Here is a 21898-nt window from a genome sequence, read left to right on the forward strand (position 1 = left end):
TAGGAAGCAGCAGCAATTCACATAGAATTTAAAAGGGAGAAAAAGATTGTTGGGACCTGGCAGGGGTTAACCTCGTGATGGCCCTAACTCTCCTTACAAAGTTGGATAGTTCTTCAGGTGCAATATGCTATGTCAGATGGCCATGCCTGGGAGGTCTGAGGTTTAGAGACCGCTCAGATCCGAGAGTTGCTTGATTGATACCCGGATTAGGATAGAAATGACTGCAAGTGACCCCTGCTGCATGTGAGCTACTAATTTTCTTTCCTCCAAGTAGAATACCTTGAAATCTTGCTGTAAAAACTGCTTGTTCTTTTTTATAGTTAAAAACAACAACAAAAAAAGTTTCATTGCTTATAGTAGCGTATGACTGTTCTGTCCCTGATTAATTAGTAGATAAATAAGTAACACTGAGATTAGTGTTAGACAATGCAAAAATTCCCTATTGCTGTTATATATCATGTTTAAGTGTACTTGAAAGGCCGTATTGGTGGTGACTCTTAAAAAGAGCTTAATTTTAGCCTCAGTCTTGTGCACTACCAATAATTTCTGTGCTTTGAAGGGCTATTTCAGTAAGTGAAACTAAGCATCTGAGCACTGGGACCTGTAAAATTTTATTATGTTTTATTCTGAAGTGTATGTGATTTTACAGATGTTGATTGCCTTTTGGGGGTGTATCTGCAAACACGAACAATCATAGTAATTATCCATCACTTTCTGTTACTTTATCTTTGTTATTCTATTTCTTGGTTCTATTTTCTATCCCTTTAATATATAAAAATTAAGATAATGAAATATGAAACAAAGAAAAGAAAATATTGTAAATTCATGAGAATACCTTCCCCTCCAGAACTATTGTACTGCAGAATTTCTGCAATGGTGTAGTTAGTGCAGAATTTATTTTTCAGGTTATGTTGTGCATTTTCCTACCTGATGTGTAAGAGTACTGGTATAACAGTGAATGTCATAAATCACTTTTTAAGTCAGTTGATTTCAGTATATTTTTGATTTGTTAAAAGGCTTTTAGAGTTGTTTTTGCATTTAATTCAGAATGTGAGTTTTTTATCACTGCTTAATCATTCTCATTTGTTTTTTAAAAAAAGCATTTGTCTTTTCTGTCAGCTTTGCTGCTATTTAAAATTCTATGAAAAACATCTGCTAGTTTGGAATTTAAAGTTCCATTTTTCTGCATACAATAGAATCAGCATCAGTATGAAAAGAATTAGGCAATTATTTTAATCTTTAATTTAGCTTGTTTTGAATGAAATTACTTTATTATTTCATTTTATCAGATTTTGTAGAGATAAAGAAATGTCTAGTTATTTAAACAGCACGTTTTTACAACACACATAAGCATTGTTAGGTGAAGATAATTTCAGATAATTCATGAAGAGGGTATATGAAGGTTGATCCAGTATTTGAGGGCTACTATACGTTTTCCAGGAAGTTGCATTTATTTCACTGAATGAGCATCTCCAGTGTGCTCATCTAAAAAAGCGTTGTGAAAATCAGAAGGCTATTTGTAAACTCATCATGAACTAATAAATGAGAAGTAAAACACTTCTAAGAGTTTCAAGAAACTATAGAAGGCACTATATGCTTCAAACTGTAGAACTTCAAATATAAATCATGTTTGGTGGTAATACTCAGAAAAAAAAAATCTATAGAATAAAGTTCAGGCTGCCATCTTTCAAAGGCAAAAGTGCCTGTTGATACTCATGGGAGTTAGGCAACTGCAGTGCAAGACAGCTTAAATAATACTTTTAAAATTATGTGCAGAAGTAATAAGAATATTAAAGTTGGGGAGTTAAGCACCAGAAGTTGCCTGTTCCAACCTTAATGTAGTCTTGTTGTACATATACATTATGATAATTCTGTTCCTTGTTATACTGAAAATCTGTTTCAGATTTTCTTAAACGCAAGATTGTCATCTGTCTTTTTTCAGTTCTGTGCTCCATCTCTTGTCTCTCACATACATTGAAAAGTTAAGTATCTCAAAGAAATACTATCTGATCATGTTGTAAAAAGCTGCATCACAAGTGATAGGCACTGAGGGATCAAATTGACGCTGCATGAGAAGCGGAGTTGTCATCAAAATCCTTTAGTTGGTGGTTTGTTTCTGTTTCTCCCTACAATTACGCTGAGGCCCAGATAGCAGCTACAGAACTGCTTGGAGCTTCCCAGGAGAAGAACTAAGAACTAAAAGTAACACAAAAACTAGTTTGAGTCAGAGTAGTTTTGGAAGGACACTCTCTGAGAAGGTTCCCTGCAGGAACAATGAAGAAGTTGGTGGTTATTGAATTTTTCTGTATTTTGAATTCAGATTATATTATGATGAGCCTGACTTGACATATTTCAGGACAGAGTGTATACATTTTTGAGCCTAAGGTTGTGTGTAGTAGAAGGAAAGGTTTTGTTTTCATTGTATGAACATGTTTCCAGTTCAGAGGCTTTGTATGTTTCAAACCATTGTCTGAGTTGCTAAACCAAAATAACAAGTAGCATTCAGAGCTTGGGCTGTGAGTTTTCAGCATAATGATATTTGGCTTCTACAAGGTTCCTATTTCTAATGAACTGCTTCTGGTGTCTGAGAAATAGTTTAGGTGGTATCCCTAAAATATGTCTGGATTAGATACCTCTGGTTTCTGAGATGCTTGTTAGCATGCCCTCTTGGGTGACAGTTCTCTCCCATCCTTTTCTTGTGAGGTTGTCTGCTATTTCTGCCATAGTCGTTGCCAGAATTCTTGGTTAGAATTCCTACTTTCCTTACCACTCACATTGCGATGACCTCTAAATACTCTGATTTTAAGATATGTTTATTTGTCTCTGTATGCAAAGATCCTGTTAGGGAGTTAATGATTGAGAATTTGTTTCTTTTACGCTTTCATGACAGCTGAAATCTGTGGATGCATTTGGAGTTCAAACCTTGCAGGGTAAACATCTGGCTGATGGAGGCAGAACATTTTCACCAGAGGTTCTTGTGCTTGGAATTTAGTTCCTTCTGTAGGTCTGTGTCAAAACCTGACTGAGCCTGTTTAACTAGAGGGAATGGTGTAAAGCCCATCTGTTCACTGAAGCTTTTCCCTGACAGAGTGATTGTAGAGTGTATTTATGTTCTCAGCTGTAGTTGTGCTTTTTCAAATACTTAGTTGATACTTTTAGCTAATTCGTGGTTTTGGTTTCTGAAAGGTGTATAGAATAGGTGTATTCTTAAAGGAAATGTTAAGAGTGTTGCAGACTGTCCCTGTCTTTAACTTGTAAATACAGGGAATAACACATGTCCCAGCTTACTATGAATGGAGAAATAATGTTAATGAACTGCTGCTGTTGAGAAGAATACAGAGAACCCACTGAGATTTCTGTTGTTCTATTTCAAGTAAGCAGAAGTCTCTAGAAATAAGTGAAAAGAGAAAGCATATGTAGCTGAATACCTTTGCATACCTGGTTTTAAAATATTCTGACAGTGTAATAGGTTTTTACATTCTTTAGAGGTGAAGAGTACTAATGATCTTGCAAATAGTTTCACTATCTTTGTATTCAAACTTGGAATTACCAATTTAATTTGTTAGGTGGTCTGTGTAATAGAGCAAGGTGACATTCAAATTCTAATCAAAATTTTCTTCGTAAGCCTTTGTTGAGTGCTCTTAGGGGAAAAAGTGTTCAGTTAAGTAATTACAAAAATTAAAAATATTAAATAAGAAAAAAACGAACATCGTGAAACCGTTTTCTAGATGAAGAAATTGTGTTTGCAACATCATGACATACTAAAGTGATTTAGGTTAACATTTCTTGGGAGGAACAGAGACAAGATTATTATGAAGGTGCTTCAAGTGCAAATATTGGCACCAAAATACATTCATTTGTTCTTGTTTGAATGAATAATTTCATTAACTGAAGAAGATATTAAGGCTTGTCTACATGAGGAAGCTCTCATAAAATAAGTTATGGTGTGAATTTAAAATATAATAGCTATTCAGCACTAACTCCGTACATGAACAATTTTATTCTGAGCTACAAATGACCTTTCACAGTTTAGTTGACTGAACAACATGCAAGTTCCCTCTAGTCCCAGCGATGAATAAATATTTATGTATGGAGTCAGTGTAGAATAGTTACATTAAAAAAAATTACGTTGTTAGCTTATTCTGTACTACAGTGCCCTCCTTAAAACTGTCCTTAGGACAAAGTATAGTATTATGTTACAAATATGTTCCTACAGGTACTTGTATGCTATACATGGACTTAGAGCAAAACATATTCCTTCTGAGAATATGTATGAAAAATGTTTAAATTGATGACAATATGATTCAGTTAGAGGTAGTAAGTCCAGTATGCTTCACTGGAATCTAGATATGCTCATACAAGTTTGCCGACCATTGTATGTAGAATAAATTAATACACTTATTAATGAAGTTAGATTTACTTGCTTTAGTTGACTTGTAAGGACTAACGATGTAATGAATATGACAGGATTAATAGTGGCTGATGTGTTTAGGATTCAGTCACTAATTACTTATTTTTAGTAAAGATAAAATCAAAACGACCTTATTCTCTTGCATAGTATTAGGAGAATATAACAAAAACTTGATTCCCTTGCATTGTTGCTTATGTCATAGATAAGCAAACGAAGTGAACATGAGCTATCCTCTATCCAACAGCTTCTGACGATGGCCACTGTTCTGCTTTATGTGTTTTTAATATGGTGAATTGTGGACATAAATATGGAAGGTTCACATGAGGATACCGGAAAGTGATTTTATGTGTATATCTCTTAGGCCATGAAGACAATTGCATTGACTGTGTATTAATATATTTAAATGTGATGTGCATTTTGGATTTCCATAAGAACGTAATGTCAAATACTACAATTTACTTGTTTTGCAGATTTTATTGATGAATTTTTTTTATTCTAAAACAAAACCACGTTCTTTTTCATGAGCTGTGATCACATTAAGATTTATTGTCTTAAAATTTTTTTCCGTGCATTTCATAAATATACTTTCTTTGGTTCTAAATTTTTCTAAGAAAATAGAAAAACTGGGATTAGAGCTGAATGGAAACAAACAGCGTTTGGAACAAGCCCAGCAGGATGTGACAGAAGCCAGAGAGGAGTGCCTAAAACTGACAGAACTGCTGAGTAAATCTGAACACCAACTGCACCTCACCAGGTACCCCTTATCCTATTACATGCTGTAGTACCAATTTCATTCTGCTATTATTTTTTTTTTTGTCACAGGCTTCCCCACAGCTGATATAGATAGTTGCTGCCATTGACTGCATGGGCAGCCCGCAATCATATTAAAAGTGGAAATTTGAATGACTGAGTTATGAACTATAATTGTTGACAGTGAATTATTAGTGTGTAGAAAAGGCAGTGTTCAGCTCTGGTGATGAGGTACCATACTTTTGGGCAGGACAGAAGAGCCGGGAAGAGCTCTTTTGTTGTAAGTGTGCTTGATTGGACAAAGATACTTTAAAATGTCATTTGAGTGTACAGCAACACCCTTAGGCATAGGAATTTTCAGATTAATAATGTGACGTTTCTGCAGCAGAGTGACCAGGAACATATAAATATACATAACCATGCTAAGCTTCATTGAAGGTTGAACAATCAAAAGGTAATATTACTCTCTGCACATACAGAGTAAACTCAAGTGCGTGAAGAGGGTGTTTAAGTTACTTTCTCAGTGGAAATGTGATACAATGCAAGCATTGTGTGACTAGTGACTTTCCAAGAGCTTTTTCCATCTTTTGCTTTAGCCCCTGAACCCACTTACTTTATTACTTGGTATACATTTCTAGAAACCAACAGAAGATTAATGTGCCAATGATTCATTCCAGCTTGAGTTTTGGTAACTGCAGGAATTTTTACCACACAACATTGTCTTACTGTTACAAGGTTTTGGTTGTATGTGTGTTTTTTCTAACTCACTTCCCTCCCTCCCCGAAGAGTGAATATCCAGAAACAAGGACTTGTACTCAGTCTTTAAGCAAAAAGTTGAGTGAGTTTAAATTTTACTTGGGAGGGGGAAAAAAATAATCAGATTTTTATCACTTAACAGAATGTCTGCATGTTTATCCAAGTCTTGTAGACTCTTTGTTCCTTGTGAGAATTCTGCCATTGAGTAAATGGAAAGAAAATAGCCTCATCTAAACTATTAGATTCAATGAATCAGTTTTTTATTCAGCTACATTTCTGTGTAATTCAGAGCACGGTAGTTTAACAGATGGAAGAAAGTACCACTCTAACAGCCTGTATTTAGAGAAAAAAATATGCTAGAGGTTAATGAACTTGAAAAAAGTTTTGGGTGAGTTGTTAAGATATCTAAAGTTTGGATTTAGCAGAACTTTATTAATAATGATTTGTTGTGATAGTTAACCAAATGGCTTACCACGCTCCTTTTAGCAAAAGGCTGATTATATGCAGTAAAACTCTGGATATCTTGGAGGAAATCTGACTAGCTAATATATTTTTGTGAAAATGTTTGACTTGTTAAAATGAGCATTATTGACTGCTTCTACATAGTGTGGCACCTACAGCTGGGTAACTAGAATACTGATGATTCAGGTAGCTTTTCAATCTACAATTTTTGACTCAGGTAGTTTGTGAGCTACACATCAGTGGAGGCTGGGAACAGTATTTTGGGCAGGTAATGCCCTGTGCTGGCCCAGTTCTTAGAGTATTTAATAGACATCTGCTTTTATCTGCTGTTTGAGACAGATGCTGAATTAGCACGGTTTCCTTGTCTGACCTAGCACGGCCTCTCTTCTGGAATGTCCTAATCTTTATTTTATACTTTGTGTTCATATTATAGCCTTTGTTTATAAGTATACTTTTCAGGCATTAAAATGTTTTCTATAATGACATATTATTATCAGAAAAATGTATACATTAAAGCACGGGAAATTGGTTCAATTCTTTTACCATAATATTCCTCAACTTCTAGAATACATTGTAGGTTTTGTATCCTTCTTATCTTTGGAGTGCATCTGCTTTCCAGGAGTATATTAGGTGATGTTGCTGTCACAGGTGGTGGTGGGGAAGGATGAGATATTCATTGCTTCTGTACCGTCATCCGTGGTCCCTGTATACTTATATTGGTAGGTTAGGGTTAGGTATTCTCCCTTTGTCTTCTGTTTTCCTTGAGTCACAGAGGAAAACATCCCCTACTGAAATTAAACTTTTGCTCAGCCTGTATTCTCTTCTTCTCGGATCACTTCTGCTAGAGCAAGCTTTCTGTATTAGTGAAGGTTCACGAGTTAAATTTCTAATGGCATTACAGTTTTGCATTCTAAAGCCACTATGTTTTTAATGGTGGTACATCCATGGTAGTTGCATGTGAACTGTATTCACTTGCAGTCTGTCCTCCTTCGTTCTTTATTCCCTTCACCTAAAATGGCAGCTGTGCCAGTGAAAATACTCTCTTGAAGGGTAGTGGTAATAGCAGTCCTATGGGGTTTATGGAACCATTCACTGCAATACTTGCCAAGGAGAACAGATTTTAAGCTCTAGAGTCCTGCCTGTGGGAGATTGCTGCAGAAATTGCACTGATTCAGTGCATCTCTTGGGTATTCTGGCCTTGGCCTCGTCTTGCTGATTTCCCTATTTTCAGGACAGAACCAGCTGGTCAACTGCAAGTCTTCTTTCAAAGCTGGACTTAAGGGAGGCCTGTACTGCTGTTACACTGTTGTGGATAGTTTTTCTGTTGCCTCACATGAACCCTCTTTGTTGTTCTGGCAAAAATTAGAGGTAACTGAGGAGTTTGAGTTCTTTGCTTTGTATGACTTCAGGTATTACTAACAAGAAAAGCTTTTTACTAATCCACCGATTCTAAGCTTGGATATTGTAAATAAAATAATAAAATGAATACAAGAGCTTTAGGTGTTAGTATACGAGTATTAGACGGTAAAGATTATATGAATGGATTAAATGAGAAAGAGTATGCAGTCTTTTGTAACGAGAAGAGAAAGTGCTCTGTGAAATTGTGCTCTTCTTCAGGAGTCCCACTTCTGTTGTATCCTAGTTTTCAAACACCGTTGATTGATTACCAACTAAACAGCTTCTAAGCTAACAAAATGTACTTGTTAAAAAATCAAGAAAAAGGTTACAATTAGCTATTCTAAACCGTTGCCACAGAGTTTAAATTTGCCTTTTCCTGTCACCTTTGTTTCTGGAGCAATATGTTGCTTAGAAATCTTTGCTATTAACATTCATTTCTGATATTGAATCTAGTTAGTAATTCTAATTTGTATGTTTTCAAATGACTGGGAAAATACAGAACTTTTGCGGTGTAGTTAAGGTTGTCTGTCATTTAACTTTGCAGATGTCACCATGCTATGAAGCTGACCATGCTTGTGTACTTCTTGTTTTTGTTGTGTGTTTTTTTTTTTTTTTCTTTTTGGTTTTTAACCCTAATTTCTGTTTTGTGTTTATTTGTATTAGTTACTGTAGTAGAAGGATCTTAAGAAGTTACTTCTGAAGTCAATTGTAAATTAGTCTTACTTTAGCAAAGTTGGGTCTTGCTAATGATGCTTATCTGAATCTATTCTTCGGAGACTAGAAAACATACAGATCAATTTTTCTCGGTTCATGAGAATAATTGTTAAAAGTCATGTCAGTATGCTGGTGGAAAAGATCACATAAAAGATACAAGATATTAACAGTTTGCCCAGTTTTTAGCACGTCATCTAATTTAATAAAAATTTTCACTATTCTAATGTAATGAAAGTGTCATTAAAAATCTTTCCTCTTTTTGTTACAAAACAAATCTGAAGTTGTTACTTGTTTCAGTTTAAGTCAGATATAGTTCCTGTTTGTATATGCCAGAACACTTAAATCTTAAGAAGTGGGAGAATTGATGAATTTCAGAATTGAACTTTCTCTATGTCATCACGTGTTTTCTCAGGCTTGGAGGTAGGTAGAGGACTTGAGATATATTTGACTGAAATGTCATCAAACATTTGTTGGGAGATGGAATTGAAGCAGATTTTTTAATTAATATTTTTATTATTGTTGTTTATTTATATGAAACATTACAAACACTGTTGAATGTCAACTTATAGGTGGGGAGAAATTACTAACTTGTGTAACAACCTATGCTTCCGTGTTCACTAACATGGGACCTTTCAGACAAACCTGAATGCCTGTGTCACTCCCTTGAAGGATAAAAATAAACATTACAGTGAGGACAAAGGGGTGCTGTAGTTCTTGATCTTTCCAATTATGTGATATATCTTTTCTCCCCCATCTGTACAAATGATGTGATGTCTAGAAAGCAGTATATCTGACACAGTGGTATTTGGTGAGTACAGTGTTTTGTAGCAGTTCTTACTATGCACAGGTCTTCTAGCAGCCTCTTGCTTGTTTCAGTGGCTCCATTAACACTTACGATAATACTTGTATAATAAAACAAAACATGTAGATCTATCATTCCACCTCCAGGTTCCTGTGGCATTATTTAGTCACTGCTCTTGTGCTTCATGATGTCATCAGCGTTCCTTGTTAGAATTGCAGCATTACCTCATACATTAAATGCCCAATTTAAACTACACTATGAAATTATAAAATAGAAACTGGCTTCTTGATTTATTGGAGCTAGTTATACATAGTCCTCTAGGTAGTCGCAGAGTACCTGGTGTATTGTGGTCTTTTTTTTTTTTCTAGTAGTAAATGGTAGTCAGCAGCACACTTACTGCAGTGCTTTTTCCAAGAATTTTAGCACATTAGAAAGAGTCCATCATCTATGCTGGAAATGAGATAACAGTTGAAGAAATGCTGTTGCTAATATTAAATGACTGAGATATGTTTTATGTTCCCAGACTGGCTGGCTGATGAAAGGACCAATAACACTTGCATTGTAGGGGGAGAGAGGGGGAAAGCTGAAATGAAGTGTAAGCAGTGATTGATTTCTAATTTTTTTGTATTTGCTAATTTTGTACAAAACCATTATTTTAAAATGCAGGGAGGAGTGATAACGTGAAACAACTCTGATAACTAATAAACTTTTAAGTTTCTGCTTCATATGTTTACTTTTCATTAAATTTAGGGATGGTTGTGACTGTGTTGTTGTGATTCAGTCAACATTTATTTCTATCTGTTTTTCATATACAAAGGCATCGGGATGCCAGAAAATAAACTGTTAACGGAGAATTAACTTCTTTGGCATGCTTTCATACTTATCTTCCAAATTAAAGAAAATGAAATGGGCAGAAGCAGAGTGTAGATTACCTCCTTTTTGTCAAAAATGGTGGGAATTTGAAAATTAATAATAAAAAAGGGAACAGATGCAGTAACATGCCAGAGGGAGATTAATGTGGAGAGTAAAATCTGTGAGCAACAAAACTGAAGCAAACTGAATCAGTGGGAGGTGGTTGTACAATCAAAATCAGGATAAAAGAGAAATTACAAACAACCCTGCACTTGTCAAAGTAGTAGTAATGAAATCCTGACTCTGCCAGCAGCGAGAACCTGTGTTAGCACTTTGGGGTAAGGCCGGGAGCCGGGTGCCAGGTAGGAGGGCAGCGCGAGGCTGCTGGGCGGCAGCCATCGCGTGTGGAACAGATGGCGGGGAAAGCTGGCCGGGGAGGGGCTCCTTAGCAGAACTAATCAGACAGTAACAGATAGGGCAGCTGGGAGGACTGACCACTGAGAGGCAAGCGGCGGGGTAGCCGCAGCTTTCCGTGCGATGTGTGCAGTGGTGTGCCCGTTGGTCTGAGAGAAGACCTTGCAATGTCTTTTTGGGGCAGAAGCCGTGCAAACTTCTGAGGCGGACAGAGCAATCTGATGCCGCTGGTGGTGGAGGGAGGTGCGAGCTCGCTGCCCAGCTCCTCTTGCAGCCTCCTGAGCATCAAGCCCATCCTGTCTTGCTGTGTTGTGCTGCCTGTTACCCTCAAAAATGTCTTGGCCCTTAGTTCTGTCGTAGGATATAAGGGCACGTGGATTTGCGTTTTCTTGTGGCAGTGTGTTGAATGTAGAACTTGAAGATCTACAGAGACACAAAAACACACAGATCTGGGGCCTGATCTGGCAAGCCAATGAGAGAACTTCGCTCCTGCTGACATGGAGCAAAAAGCTGTAGGTCAGCATCATCCCACAGGGCTGGGCCCCTCCGATGAATGAAGTCAGTTTTGTGATGTTTTATTTTTGCTCGGAGGAGGAACTTCCTTCTTCATAAATGAGAGCTTGTGAGAAGCGAGTTGAGGTCTGAGCCTTCTGATCTTCAGTCACTGGAATAAGTTTACTTGCGTAAGAATAAAGATCAATAGGATTTCTTGTGCGAGTTAAGAGGTGGCCATGTGAGAGAGGATTACTAGGACATGCCCTCTGTTGATGACTGTCAGCTTGAAAGAGAAATGAAAACAAAATTTTATCAAGGATGTAGGAAATAAAACTGTGAATTGTAACAACAGAGACCTGACTTATTACTGCCCAGTTGTATTTGATTGTGATGTGGGGTACTTCCTTAGGCAATTAACAAAGGAACATGCATCTCCTGCATCTACTTTTGAACTTGTGTCTCTCTCTTTTGCAGAAGGTTTATAGCTTGGCTCAATTATCCATTTTGAGCAGGGAGGGGAGGAAACATTACAGGGATTTGAAATAGGTGGTATAACATAGCCATATGCTATTTATGCAGCAGTTTCTGCAATAAATCTAATTTGGTGCTGTCAAAAAAAATTAGACTTATTTGGTATAGCAGCACATTAGTAAATGATCGTGGTAGCTTTGAAAGTTGTCATTCACTCTGCTTTACTTGCAATAGAATCCTGCAAAGCTTTTTTTTTTTTCCCTGTTCTTTTTTCCCTGAGCAACTCTGTGAAAATGTCTCAGTTCTTTGTCCTGCAGCTGTAGACACTGCAAATATTTCCACAACTGAAAAGAAGGTCTTGCCTTAAGGTAACTGAAGGAGAGGATAGAAGAAAGAATAACCTCTTTTGTTAGCAATTATGTGAATGTACAGGCAGAAAAATCAGTAACGTGGGGGGTTATATTTCTCCCTTGCCTACAGGTTTACATGGTGCAGCTGAAATTGTTTATCTCATTATACAGCATGTAGATAAATTAGCTGCTCTGCGTTATTATAGAAGGTAAAATATTTTACCTGCCATGATAAGACCATATGCTGCTTTACGAAGACTGATTCTGAATGATTTGAAATAAATCGGCTCTGTCGTCTTCTGGCAGTGCCTTTTAGAAATTTTGAAGCTGATAAACTTTGTGTCAAGATAATGCACAATTATTTAAATATCTTTCTATTTAGTCATTTAAACATATTTAAGATCATTGTACAAACATTTAAAGGCCATTGTTGAAGTTTAAAAGGAAGAAAAAAGATAAAGGGAATGAATAAAAAAGAAATCCAAAATCAGTTGTTAATTTTGAATATGAAAATCATTATAAATCATCTTTTTTCATTTGTAAAGAATTGAAACATGGTTTACAATTGAATTTATTGTCCTACAATACATTTTTTCCAGGAAGAAGCAATAATACATTTTCAGATTTCAAGTCTTAGATTTATCAAAATTTTTCTCTGTGGCATTTAAACTGCAACTGGTCACATCAAATTTCTCTAATGATTTCATCTTTTATACATCGCGTCAGGTTGTTGAGGCAGCCAAATTGCTACTGCATGGAGAGTGTAGTTCAGGAGCGGTGACAATACTTAAAGCGCTTTGGAGCGAGCAGCGAATTCAGATGAAATACAGAAGAGACTAACTGCTGTAGAAAACAAGCGTCTTTATAAGGTCTTTGTTTTGAGCAGCTATTATTCAGCAGTAACAGTAATAAGTTTATGCGTGTGTACCAAATATTTACTTTGATCTCATTCAAATTAGGCTTTCTATTTGTGTGACTAATGACAACAGGATAACGATTTTTGGTTTTTGTTTTGTTTTGCTTTTTTTTATACCATAATAATCTTTCAGACACATATTCAAGCTGCTGGATTTTTTGCTGAATTTGCTACTGGAAAAATGTTTCTGATTTTTATCCTTATTCTTGACTAGTTCTAGGACTTTTCTCTCAAGTCCATCTGAAGGCTTGTTTTTACAACAAGCTAAATATAATTTTTTATATCAGTGCATGGTATTTGTGAACTTAATTTTAAAAGCTGCCTTGTGCTTTCAATAGTATACTGGAAGTCATTTACTTCATGCAGTCACAGTGATTGTTTCTTCTCCTGTGCAAGATTCCATTCCTGAAATCCTTACCCAGAAAAGATTTCAACAGAGAACCCAAAGGTCCTTAATTAGGGACTTGATTCGACTTGACATTTAAGAACATCAAACTGTAGGTTGTCAACTCTGTAAAGGGATGGAGAAAGGAAGGCGAATTACCTGAGCATGCCAGCTTTGGCTGCTGGGCTGCTCTCGCCACCCCTGTGCCCGGTGCCCTGGTGCCGGTAGCTGGCCAGGGGGAAGTGTGCGCTGGGAGCAGCGTGTCCCGAGCGAGCAGATGAGCGCTGCTTCTGCCATCGGCTGCTCGACAGAGCTGACCTCCTTTCCCTGTCTGTGCTGGCAGCCCAGCAAGCTTAATAGCATGCTACCATTGGTTGCCCCTGTGTTCCTGGTGATTTGAGTATCAAACTAAGCTTTTGCAGAAACAGGAGCAACTGTTTCTGATTAGTTGTTCCTTGTTCAGACACCTTCTACAGGGCTTAAATCAAAATAAGGAATAAAAGGTTTTTTTTTTTTTTGTTTTTTTTTGTTTTTTTTTGTAGTTAGATGGTAGTAGTACAGCTGTAGACACAGCTGTATATTCTATTTGTTCCAAAGTTCCTCCTCCATTTCCACTGCTTTTGTTGACCTGTATGTAGTTTACTATGGAAGATCATAAAATCAGAAAACATTCCTTTGCAAATGCAGGGACTAATTCCCATGTAAGGGATGTATCAGTATTAAGTTATTATTCAGCTAAACTTATGTAGTATATGTCAAAGCAATTTTTATTAGAGTCAAATTCAGACCTAACATAAGTATAACTGCATTTCTGCTAATGAGATTGGATTACCTCCTGGATTTGCTCCCAGAAAGCTTTACTTTAATTCATTTGTGGTAGTAGGGTAATAAAATGGGTGGTTCATTATAATTGCTTTTAAAACTTAAAATATGTATTTATATTTTTGGTACTATAGTTAATCTTAGTGAAAGATTTTATTTTCATTTTTATTTATTTTTAAAGGATGCCCAAGATAAATGCAGTGAAATTGAAAGGTATTTCTTATTTTAGAAGAATGAGACTGTCAAGGAGGTTAGTTAATAATTCAGGAGTTTGTGGTTATCAGAATCTATTCCTGAAAAGAGATAGGGGCACAGGAGTTGCTAAAAATAATGTATCCTGTTAACAATGTGAATTTAGTCTCAGCCCTGACAAAGAATCTTTACAATTCATCTCAATGTGTAAGGCAGTATTTTAACAAAGAGTTGCATATGTGTGCTTACAAGGCTTAAACGCAGGAAAAATATTCTGGATTTTTTTCTCCTTAAAGAGTGTTGCATTTTAAACATCTGTAGGTAAGTTTGGGGAAGAAAAAAAACTGTCGCAGATAAAATAATTTACAATGAATGCTGTTGGCCGCATCTAGGTTTTACTGTAAACTTACTTGGCTGTTCCCATTTTATCTTTGCATTTTTAGTCAATATCTTTGTTGCATGGTGTTAAAGTGAGTCAAAAGCTTTCATTTGTTATTTTTATTGTCATATTTTTTCCTTTTCTACTTCTTTGAATCTCTCTGCAAGTCCTGAGAGATTCTGCCAGTCTTTGCAAGGAGGTATATGTATGTGAATTAGAACATATTAGCTGTTGTAGTTAAATGATTAAAGTCTCTTATTTTACTTCTGTATTATTTCTCTTACACCCCAAACCTATCTTCACAAATAGAGAACTGTAAAGAACTTCATCTTCTGCTGGTTAGCAGAAGTGGATTTAAATCCACGCCGACAGTTCATTTGACAATGACCTTGAGGGGCTTTGCTTCTTGAAGAAGAAAGCAGAAGCTTGCGGTAAACAAAGTTCACTTCTGACAGATGGATTGAATGACAGAAAGGTTGCGAGTGCCAGAATAGCCCTGGCAGAGGAGGAAATGTTCAGTGGAATCCAACAGGAGAGGAGGTGTGAACAGGTGCAGGGTTGCTGACGGAAGGGGAACCAGATGGAAGGAGCCAGAGCCAGTTTATTTAAAGGAAAAGGCAGAAAACACTGAAAGGCTGTGCGATCAGTGGCTAAAAGTGTGCATGGAAGAAGGTAAAAATTCACAAAGCAAAACTGCACAGTGGGATATCTAGCACTTAACATAATGGTAGTAATTGTGAGTTTAGTTTTAAAGTTGCTATTGAAACATGTTTCTCCTTAATCTTGACAGCATAAAGACGGGAGCTTTATAAACTGACCAAAAAAAACCCCACCACCTTTGGCTAATAAATATACTGCTTGTCCATTATTTCTAATACTAATGTACAAATAATGTTGAAATCAGGTAACACCAAAATTATGCTGTAGGTAGTCAGACAAGTAAAGAACCAATAAAGGATACACGAGGCTAGAATTTTATTTTTTGACTCACCTGTTCATATCTAGCTCTTGTGATATGCGGGTAGGTAAACATGTCTTTTATTAGGATGTTTCTGTAAAATCTAAGCAAATTAACATCAGGTACAATGTAATGTTAGCACAGTACTCGATTGGTCTTGCTTTTTGGTCACAACTTTGTCCATTTGCTATAACGTGTGGTATCTTGATGTAGGGCGGGGGAGATGTCAAACTTTCCCTAGATCAAATACCCTCAAAATCAAATATTCTCTTTCAGATTGTCTTCCTGAGGGATGATTTGTTGTGTGAAGCTGTTCTTCTTCCCAGGCTGTTCATGGGAAGCTTGGTCTTTTGGAGGCAGAGAATACTTTTCCTAAGTTCTCAACTTCAGCAGTAGTTTAGAAGAGTTAACAACTTCAGCGCCTCAAACCTGCAGCTAGCGTGGTAGCATAAACTGGAAGTTGTATGTCTGCCCAAACAGAATGTCTGAAAAATTTGAGGTGGCTGTTCAGCAGGCATTCAGAGCGCATCTGTGATCTACTGGATCATTCAGCTGTGCTGATCTGATGTGGATCAGGTGTGGGCACACAGTCACTTTTCTTTTCAATTAGGCAGAGCATGCAATGCAGTGTCTATGCTGACTTGATGCTTGCTCCAGTAGGACAGATGATACCTGATTCAGCATAAAACTGGCTGGTACAAAATTAACATACCCAAATAATTTTTGAAAAAATTGAAATTGGCAGAGTGAGTTCATAATAGATCAGATCTCTGCATCATTTAGCTACATCATTTTCCGATTCAATAGAAGGAGCTTGAAGACTGAATTTACTGTATCATGTTAGCAAGCTGAGACTTGGAGTACAGATTCACAATTGTTCTGTGGTGGTCTGAGTCTGTGCTGCTACTGAAGCATAGACTCAGATTCCCTAGAGTTGTGACATGTGGCTCTGCCTGGCCACATATCTTTAGGCCCTTACATGTGCTGGCACTGGAAGACAGGCACCCTTATGATCACGGGGTTCTTTTTCAAATTGAAAAAGCATCATATGCTCTTGCAGGATAAGTTGTGTGAATGCTAATTATTAGAGGATAAAAAGAGAGACCTTAAACTGGCAACATCACCTTAGACTGGCTTAAACCTGTTATGAAACTGCATCATAAGAGACTGCTGGTACCAAGATCAGGAATCACAATAAGTCAAGCAAATTACTCCTTTATTTTAAATATAGTGAAAATAATTTTCATAACTATGTGTGCAAAGTAAATGCGTGCGAAAATATTATATGGTAAGCAAGCATTTCAATGTTTAGCCATTTGTGGAAGTGGCTTGAAGGACAAAGAGCAAAGGTGGAAAGAGGATTCTGTAGAAAAGGGCAAAGAGCGAAGGGGGAAAGAATATTCTATAGAAAAGAGCATAGTACTGTGAAGTGTTTAGGGTTGGGAACTGACTTCGCAGAAACCACTTCTCATGATGCATCTTCCCATGCAACTTCTGTATTTAATTGTGTGTTTCTATCTGTTTTTATCAGCCAAATAGTTCACAATCTGATGTTAATAACCATTGCAGGATGGGTGTTTACATGCAATGTACATATCTGGCAGACAAGGCTTATAGATGCACCAGAAAAACAACATTTTGGTCTTAAGTCAGTATATTTGACCTAACACGGTACTACTGTTAGAGACAATTTTTTCCTTCTCTAACAATGAAATAGAGGGCAGTTAATGATAAAGTTTAGCTGTGGCTTGGCATACAGAAAACCATCTAGACTGAAAAGTAGTTATAGTCTACATTGAAGGCAAGACACCAAAGGAATAGAATAGTGTTATAAGCTAGTCATTTGCAAATTCTTTCTTTTATGCTGGATTTAAAGTGAGTAAGAAATCCAATCCTCTCATTGTAATAGATCTGCTACATAGCAGTAGATATACCACCAGTAATGCATATACTGAAGTTAGCTATACTCAAGCTTCTTCATACTGTATGAACTTGCATAGGAGTAACACTCTGTGTTTCTCAGTTTGTGTGCCCTTACAACTTTTATCTTTCACATGTCCATCAGTATCTACAATTAGTGGTAATTTTGAAGTAGCTTTCAAGTACACTAAGTAATTTAGAAGTAGAGTAGGAATCATCTTCATGCAGAGCCATTAAAAATATTATCTTCTGATGCCTCTGGCAGGGTTTAAAGGTCAAAGCAGAAGTCTAGACTTTGTTTTATTTTGTCAATAGATCTCTTAATACTATATACTGGATAAAGTGCAAACATATATAAAAGTTATAAGCTGTTTCCAATTGTGCAACTACATTTTAAATAGAGAAAGCAGGGAAAAAAAGTTTCAGTGGGAACAAGAAAGTCATATGCACTAACTTTCCATCTCAGCAAAATTGAAATTCTCAGAAAAAAGCAGAATGTCTTATAATGAGGTTGACATCGTTTGGATTCTGGGAATGGGGATACAGTTGTGTAACCTTATTTATTATTTGTATTGTGGAGAAAGAAGTTGTGATGATTTTGTCAAATGTTTGTACTTAGTTTCTTGACAAAAGTTTAAAATGTGGAAGTTTAAAATGTAACATCTTGTCTTGTTTTCTCCCCCAAAAATGATCCTTGTGTTTGAGGTGTTTTTGTGAAGTAGTAGTACCCTGGGAGAGCTGTCTTTTCCAATCACTTATTTAAGGTAGGGTAGTAAAAAGTTTTGTTCATGTTTGGTCCACTAACCTACTTCAAAGGTATTTTTACTTTAAAGTTATAGCTGTAGAATATTCTAGTCTTCCAGATCCATATTTAATTTTTGAGTCAATTTGAAGGTTTAATTTCATACCACCCTTGGCCTTTGCATAACTTTTTTTATTACTTTCAGTAGCTTCTTCATATGGTTATAAGAAGAAAACTGTAACGTTTCATTGCTTATGAAACTCTCTGTATCTACTAACTAATGTAACTAGGCATCTAACATGATAAAAAAAAAAAAAAAGTTTTTTTTATGAACTTCAATTCAAATAGAACCATGTGAATTCTTAAAAATGATGCAAACCTCCAATTCTACCAATTAGAGTAATAATCAGGTCTCTACAGAATTTGACCATACACATGTAGCTTGCACCAAAGTTCACCAAACACAGTGTGCTGGCTGGGGCAGCTTCCAGAAACCTGAGCTTTCCAGGTTTCTGAGAAGACCTGGCAGCCAGCTCCAGAATCAGCATCCGGTCAACTCTTGGAAACAGACATAAAGAGCAACTCAGTGGATAATTCCCACAATAGGATACAGGAAGGGCACTTTATCAGCTCCTTGGAGAGGTTTAAAGAAGTGACCTGATCATGATGTTTTTACAAGATATTTCTATGTAATTCTTGCAGTTGTATGCATGAGTACATCTTTTTTTCATTCCTTTTTGGACATCAGAACATTCATCTCCTTCAGTCCTGTAAAAGCACCGAGCGCCATAAAATCTAGCCAGCCAAAGCATGCTGTAGTGGTTTTGCACAGGTATGGAAAAATATCAGTACTTTTACTACAAAAATAACAGGTACTGAAAAAAAATCTACAGTGGTAAGAGGAAACCATGAAGCACTGTCCAGCTATATCCTCAGCCACAGCAATCCTTTTTATTAACAAGGATCAGTTAGATGAAAATATGTAAGCTTTATAAAAGAAGAACCAACCAACACTAAGTAAAAGGTTCCTAGAAGCGTGACTTAAGAGAGAGAAATCTTCTGGCCCTAAGTCTTATTATTGACTTTATCCTAACATACAGAGAAGGTACATGCTCGTAGAGCTCTGTTAAGTTGTAAGATGTGGAAATTAATAATTTTGAATCATGGCTACACTTAAAGCCAACATTTACTTCTTTATCAGCACAATTTGGGATCTCAGTGTTGTATTTCCTTATCTAAGTATCTGAAATACTAAAACTTCAGATAGCATAAATATGTAAACATGTTCTCCATTAAAAATAACTGAATATTATACTACAGTGATGTTAAATTAAAAGGCAGGTCTGAAAGTAGTTTTAAAAGTTTTACATTAATAGAGAAAATGATTTAAGACCATTCCAGGGAAGAATGACTTCTAGGTACCTTACGATTTCTTTTTCATGTTTGAAAACCAGCCTTTAAGCCTTGTCTACTCACTAGAAAAAAAACACAATCCCTTATCCTTTGGCATATGACACAGTTATGAAGATACGTATGGAGGACAGAGGGAAGAAATTTGTGAAGTGTTCTGATCCAAAGTATGATCTTATTCTATATACATTCTTTTATGACCTTTATCAGCATGGTATTTCAATGCTTTCTGATAGTACAGTAGGAGACTGCAAGTGTTTTTCTAATGTTTTGCCTTACAGAAAAGGATTATTGCAACATCTTGTTCTTTATTCCCCACCCCATCCCCCTTTTTTTTACTGTAAGTGTTGCTATGTTGCTTGAGAGAAGAGCAAGATTATGCTCTGATTTCTATTCTTCCCTTGACACCTGTAGCTGAAATAATAACATGAACAACCTGTAAGAAAGTTCAGGTGCTGCTTGTAATGAACAGTGCATTAGACCTGTAGTGTGGAAGGCTTGCAAAGTAGACTGCATACAGAATTGCTGAGTCTTTGTACCCAAAGTTATTGGCTGAAGTCCTTGAAGTTGTTAACACACATAGGCTTTCAAGTCCTGTTTTCAAAAGTGTTTGAATTGATTCGAGTGCTTGCAAGCCAGATTTTTAGAAAGATAATGGGAATTAAGTGAGTAGGTACCTTCTCAAAACTGATTTTCCATTTGGTATATATAGCAGCTTATGCTATGCATTTATTTGCAAAAAATGTTGGGAGAAGCTCACTTCCTCTAGAAGAGTGTAAAGTAAGTATACATAAAACCCCACAGTATTTTATAATTACATTTTTAACTATAATTAACAAGAAACAAAGATGGCACAAATAAGGTTATGATAAACTCTGGTGGGCTGCTGAACTGACATAATTGCTCAAGTTTTTTAATTTGTTCAATTAAGTTCATGGTCCTTCCTAATGGATCCATTAGCTTTTTACAAAATGTCACATGTTGATCTCATGGAAAAATCAAATAGTCGATATAGGAAGCATGGTTGCTTCACAGCATAGCTGTTTGTGAGAAGGCTTGCTGGCAACTTCCAGTCAGAGGCCTAATTCTACACTGAGGTTTATCTTGTGGCTTTTTGTTTTGCATTTGAACTCTCGCCAGAGCAAAAAGTCTTGCAGAATTACCTACTGCTGAACTGCATTGTGAAATTCAAAGTTATATCAGTCTGAATTTTGTCCTTTTGCAGCCGAAAAACAATTATTTTTTATGAAATCTGACTTTAACTTCACTAGTTTATAAATTCTTTCTTTTTTTCCTTTACTGAGAGCCACTTCTCAGAGAGAATTAGTTTTCTATTGAAAATGGACCTGTGATCCAGTTTTCATTTGCTAGTGGTGGGGAAGGTTTTTGTTTGTTTTTATTAAATTTGGTGGCTCAAATTCAGCCAGTGTACTTTTCATGTCACCTTTGAGGTCAAGGTGAATTTTCACTTTGTTTTCAGCAAGGAGTGTTTGTCTCCTTCATGTGCTATAAACTACACTTTATTTTGGCCTTAGTTTTGACAACAATTATTTGGAAAGCAGAACTTTCAGACCCTGCAAACCACTATGCTGTTCATTGAGATATGTGAACAAGTTAACCCAGTAGGCTGCTCTTGACAACAATAAGTCAGGCTCAGAGGAATGGGTGTTCTGAATAAAAATCATGGAAAATTTCTACTTCAGAGTAGAGCTCAAGGAGAGCTTAAGTTTGCTTCCATGCAAGTGAGTCTTTGGTTGCTTCTGACTTCATGGCACAAAAATGAAAGTCACCTTGAGTTCAATGCTCCTGCTTTAGTAAAATTGAACAACATTATGGCCAAATCCAGAATTAATTATCAGATAGGCATTTACTCAGTATTTCAGAATGGGTATTGTGTTAAAGAACTTGAATTCCTGCTGCTGCCTCCAGTTTTGCCTGGGTGTTTGCATTCTGTTGGAGAACAGACCAGTAGAGCAGAACTGCTTCAGATCCTTGTCATTGGTAGCCATAGCTGGTGTTTTAAAAAGGTCTGGTGAATCTTGAGCTCTTGTTTCTGATGCTGATCTTACCTGTGTCATCGAAAACTGTTTCCTGTGTGTCTACACTTGATAGCTCTGCTTTTTCTTAAATTAAGCTCATTTTCTTTGACATTTCAGAGTAATTGTAAATAAGTAGCCACTCTCAAATCTTCTAAAGCTCTTGCAGTGTTTTCTGGTTGTATCAGGAGTCCTACTAATAGTTCTGAAATTTCTTGGGCCTTCTGTGTGCTTTATGCATGCTTTTTTTTTTCTCTGTATGT

At 36.5% G+C, this 21898-nt stretch overlaps 1 protein-coding gene across 2 annotated transcripts in view; it reads left to right on the top strand.

The window, feature by feature from the left end:
* The window catches only part of SDCCAG8 (SHH signaling and ciliogenesis regulator SDCCAG8), a 109388-nt gene that overhangs the window by 34382 nt on the left and 53108 nt on the right, over positions 1-21898 (top strand). For both annotated transcript variants that reach the window (XM_084284104.1, XM_084284105.1), the window contains exon 13: positions 5023-5165. In XM_084284104.1, the coding sequence (XP_084140230.1) occupies positions 5023-5165 (143 nt within the window). The remainder of the gene's footprint in view (positions 1-5022; positions 5166-21898) is intronic.

The sequence above is a fragment of the Netta rufina genome (assembly GCF_964035555.1).
Source record: "Netta rufina genome assembly, chromosome: 3".
NCBI classification, from domain to species: domain Eukaryota; kingdom Metazoa; phylum Chordata; class Aves; order Anseriformes; family Anatidae; genus Netta; species Netta rufina.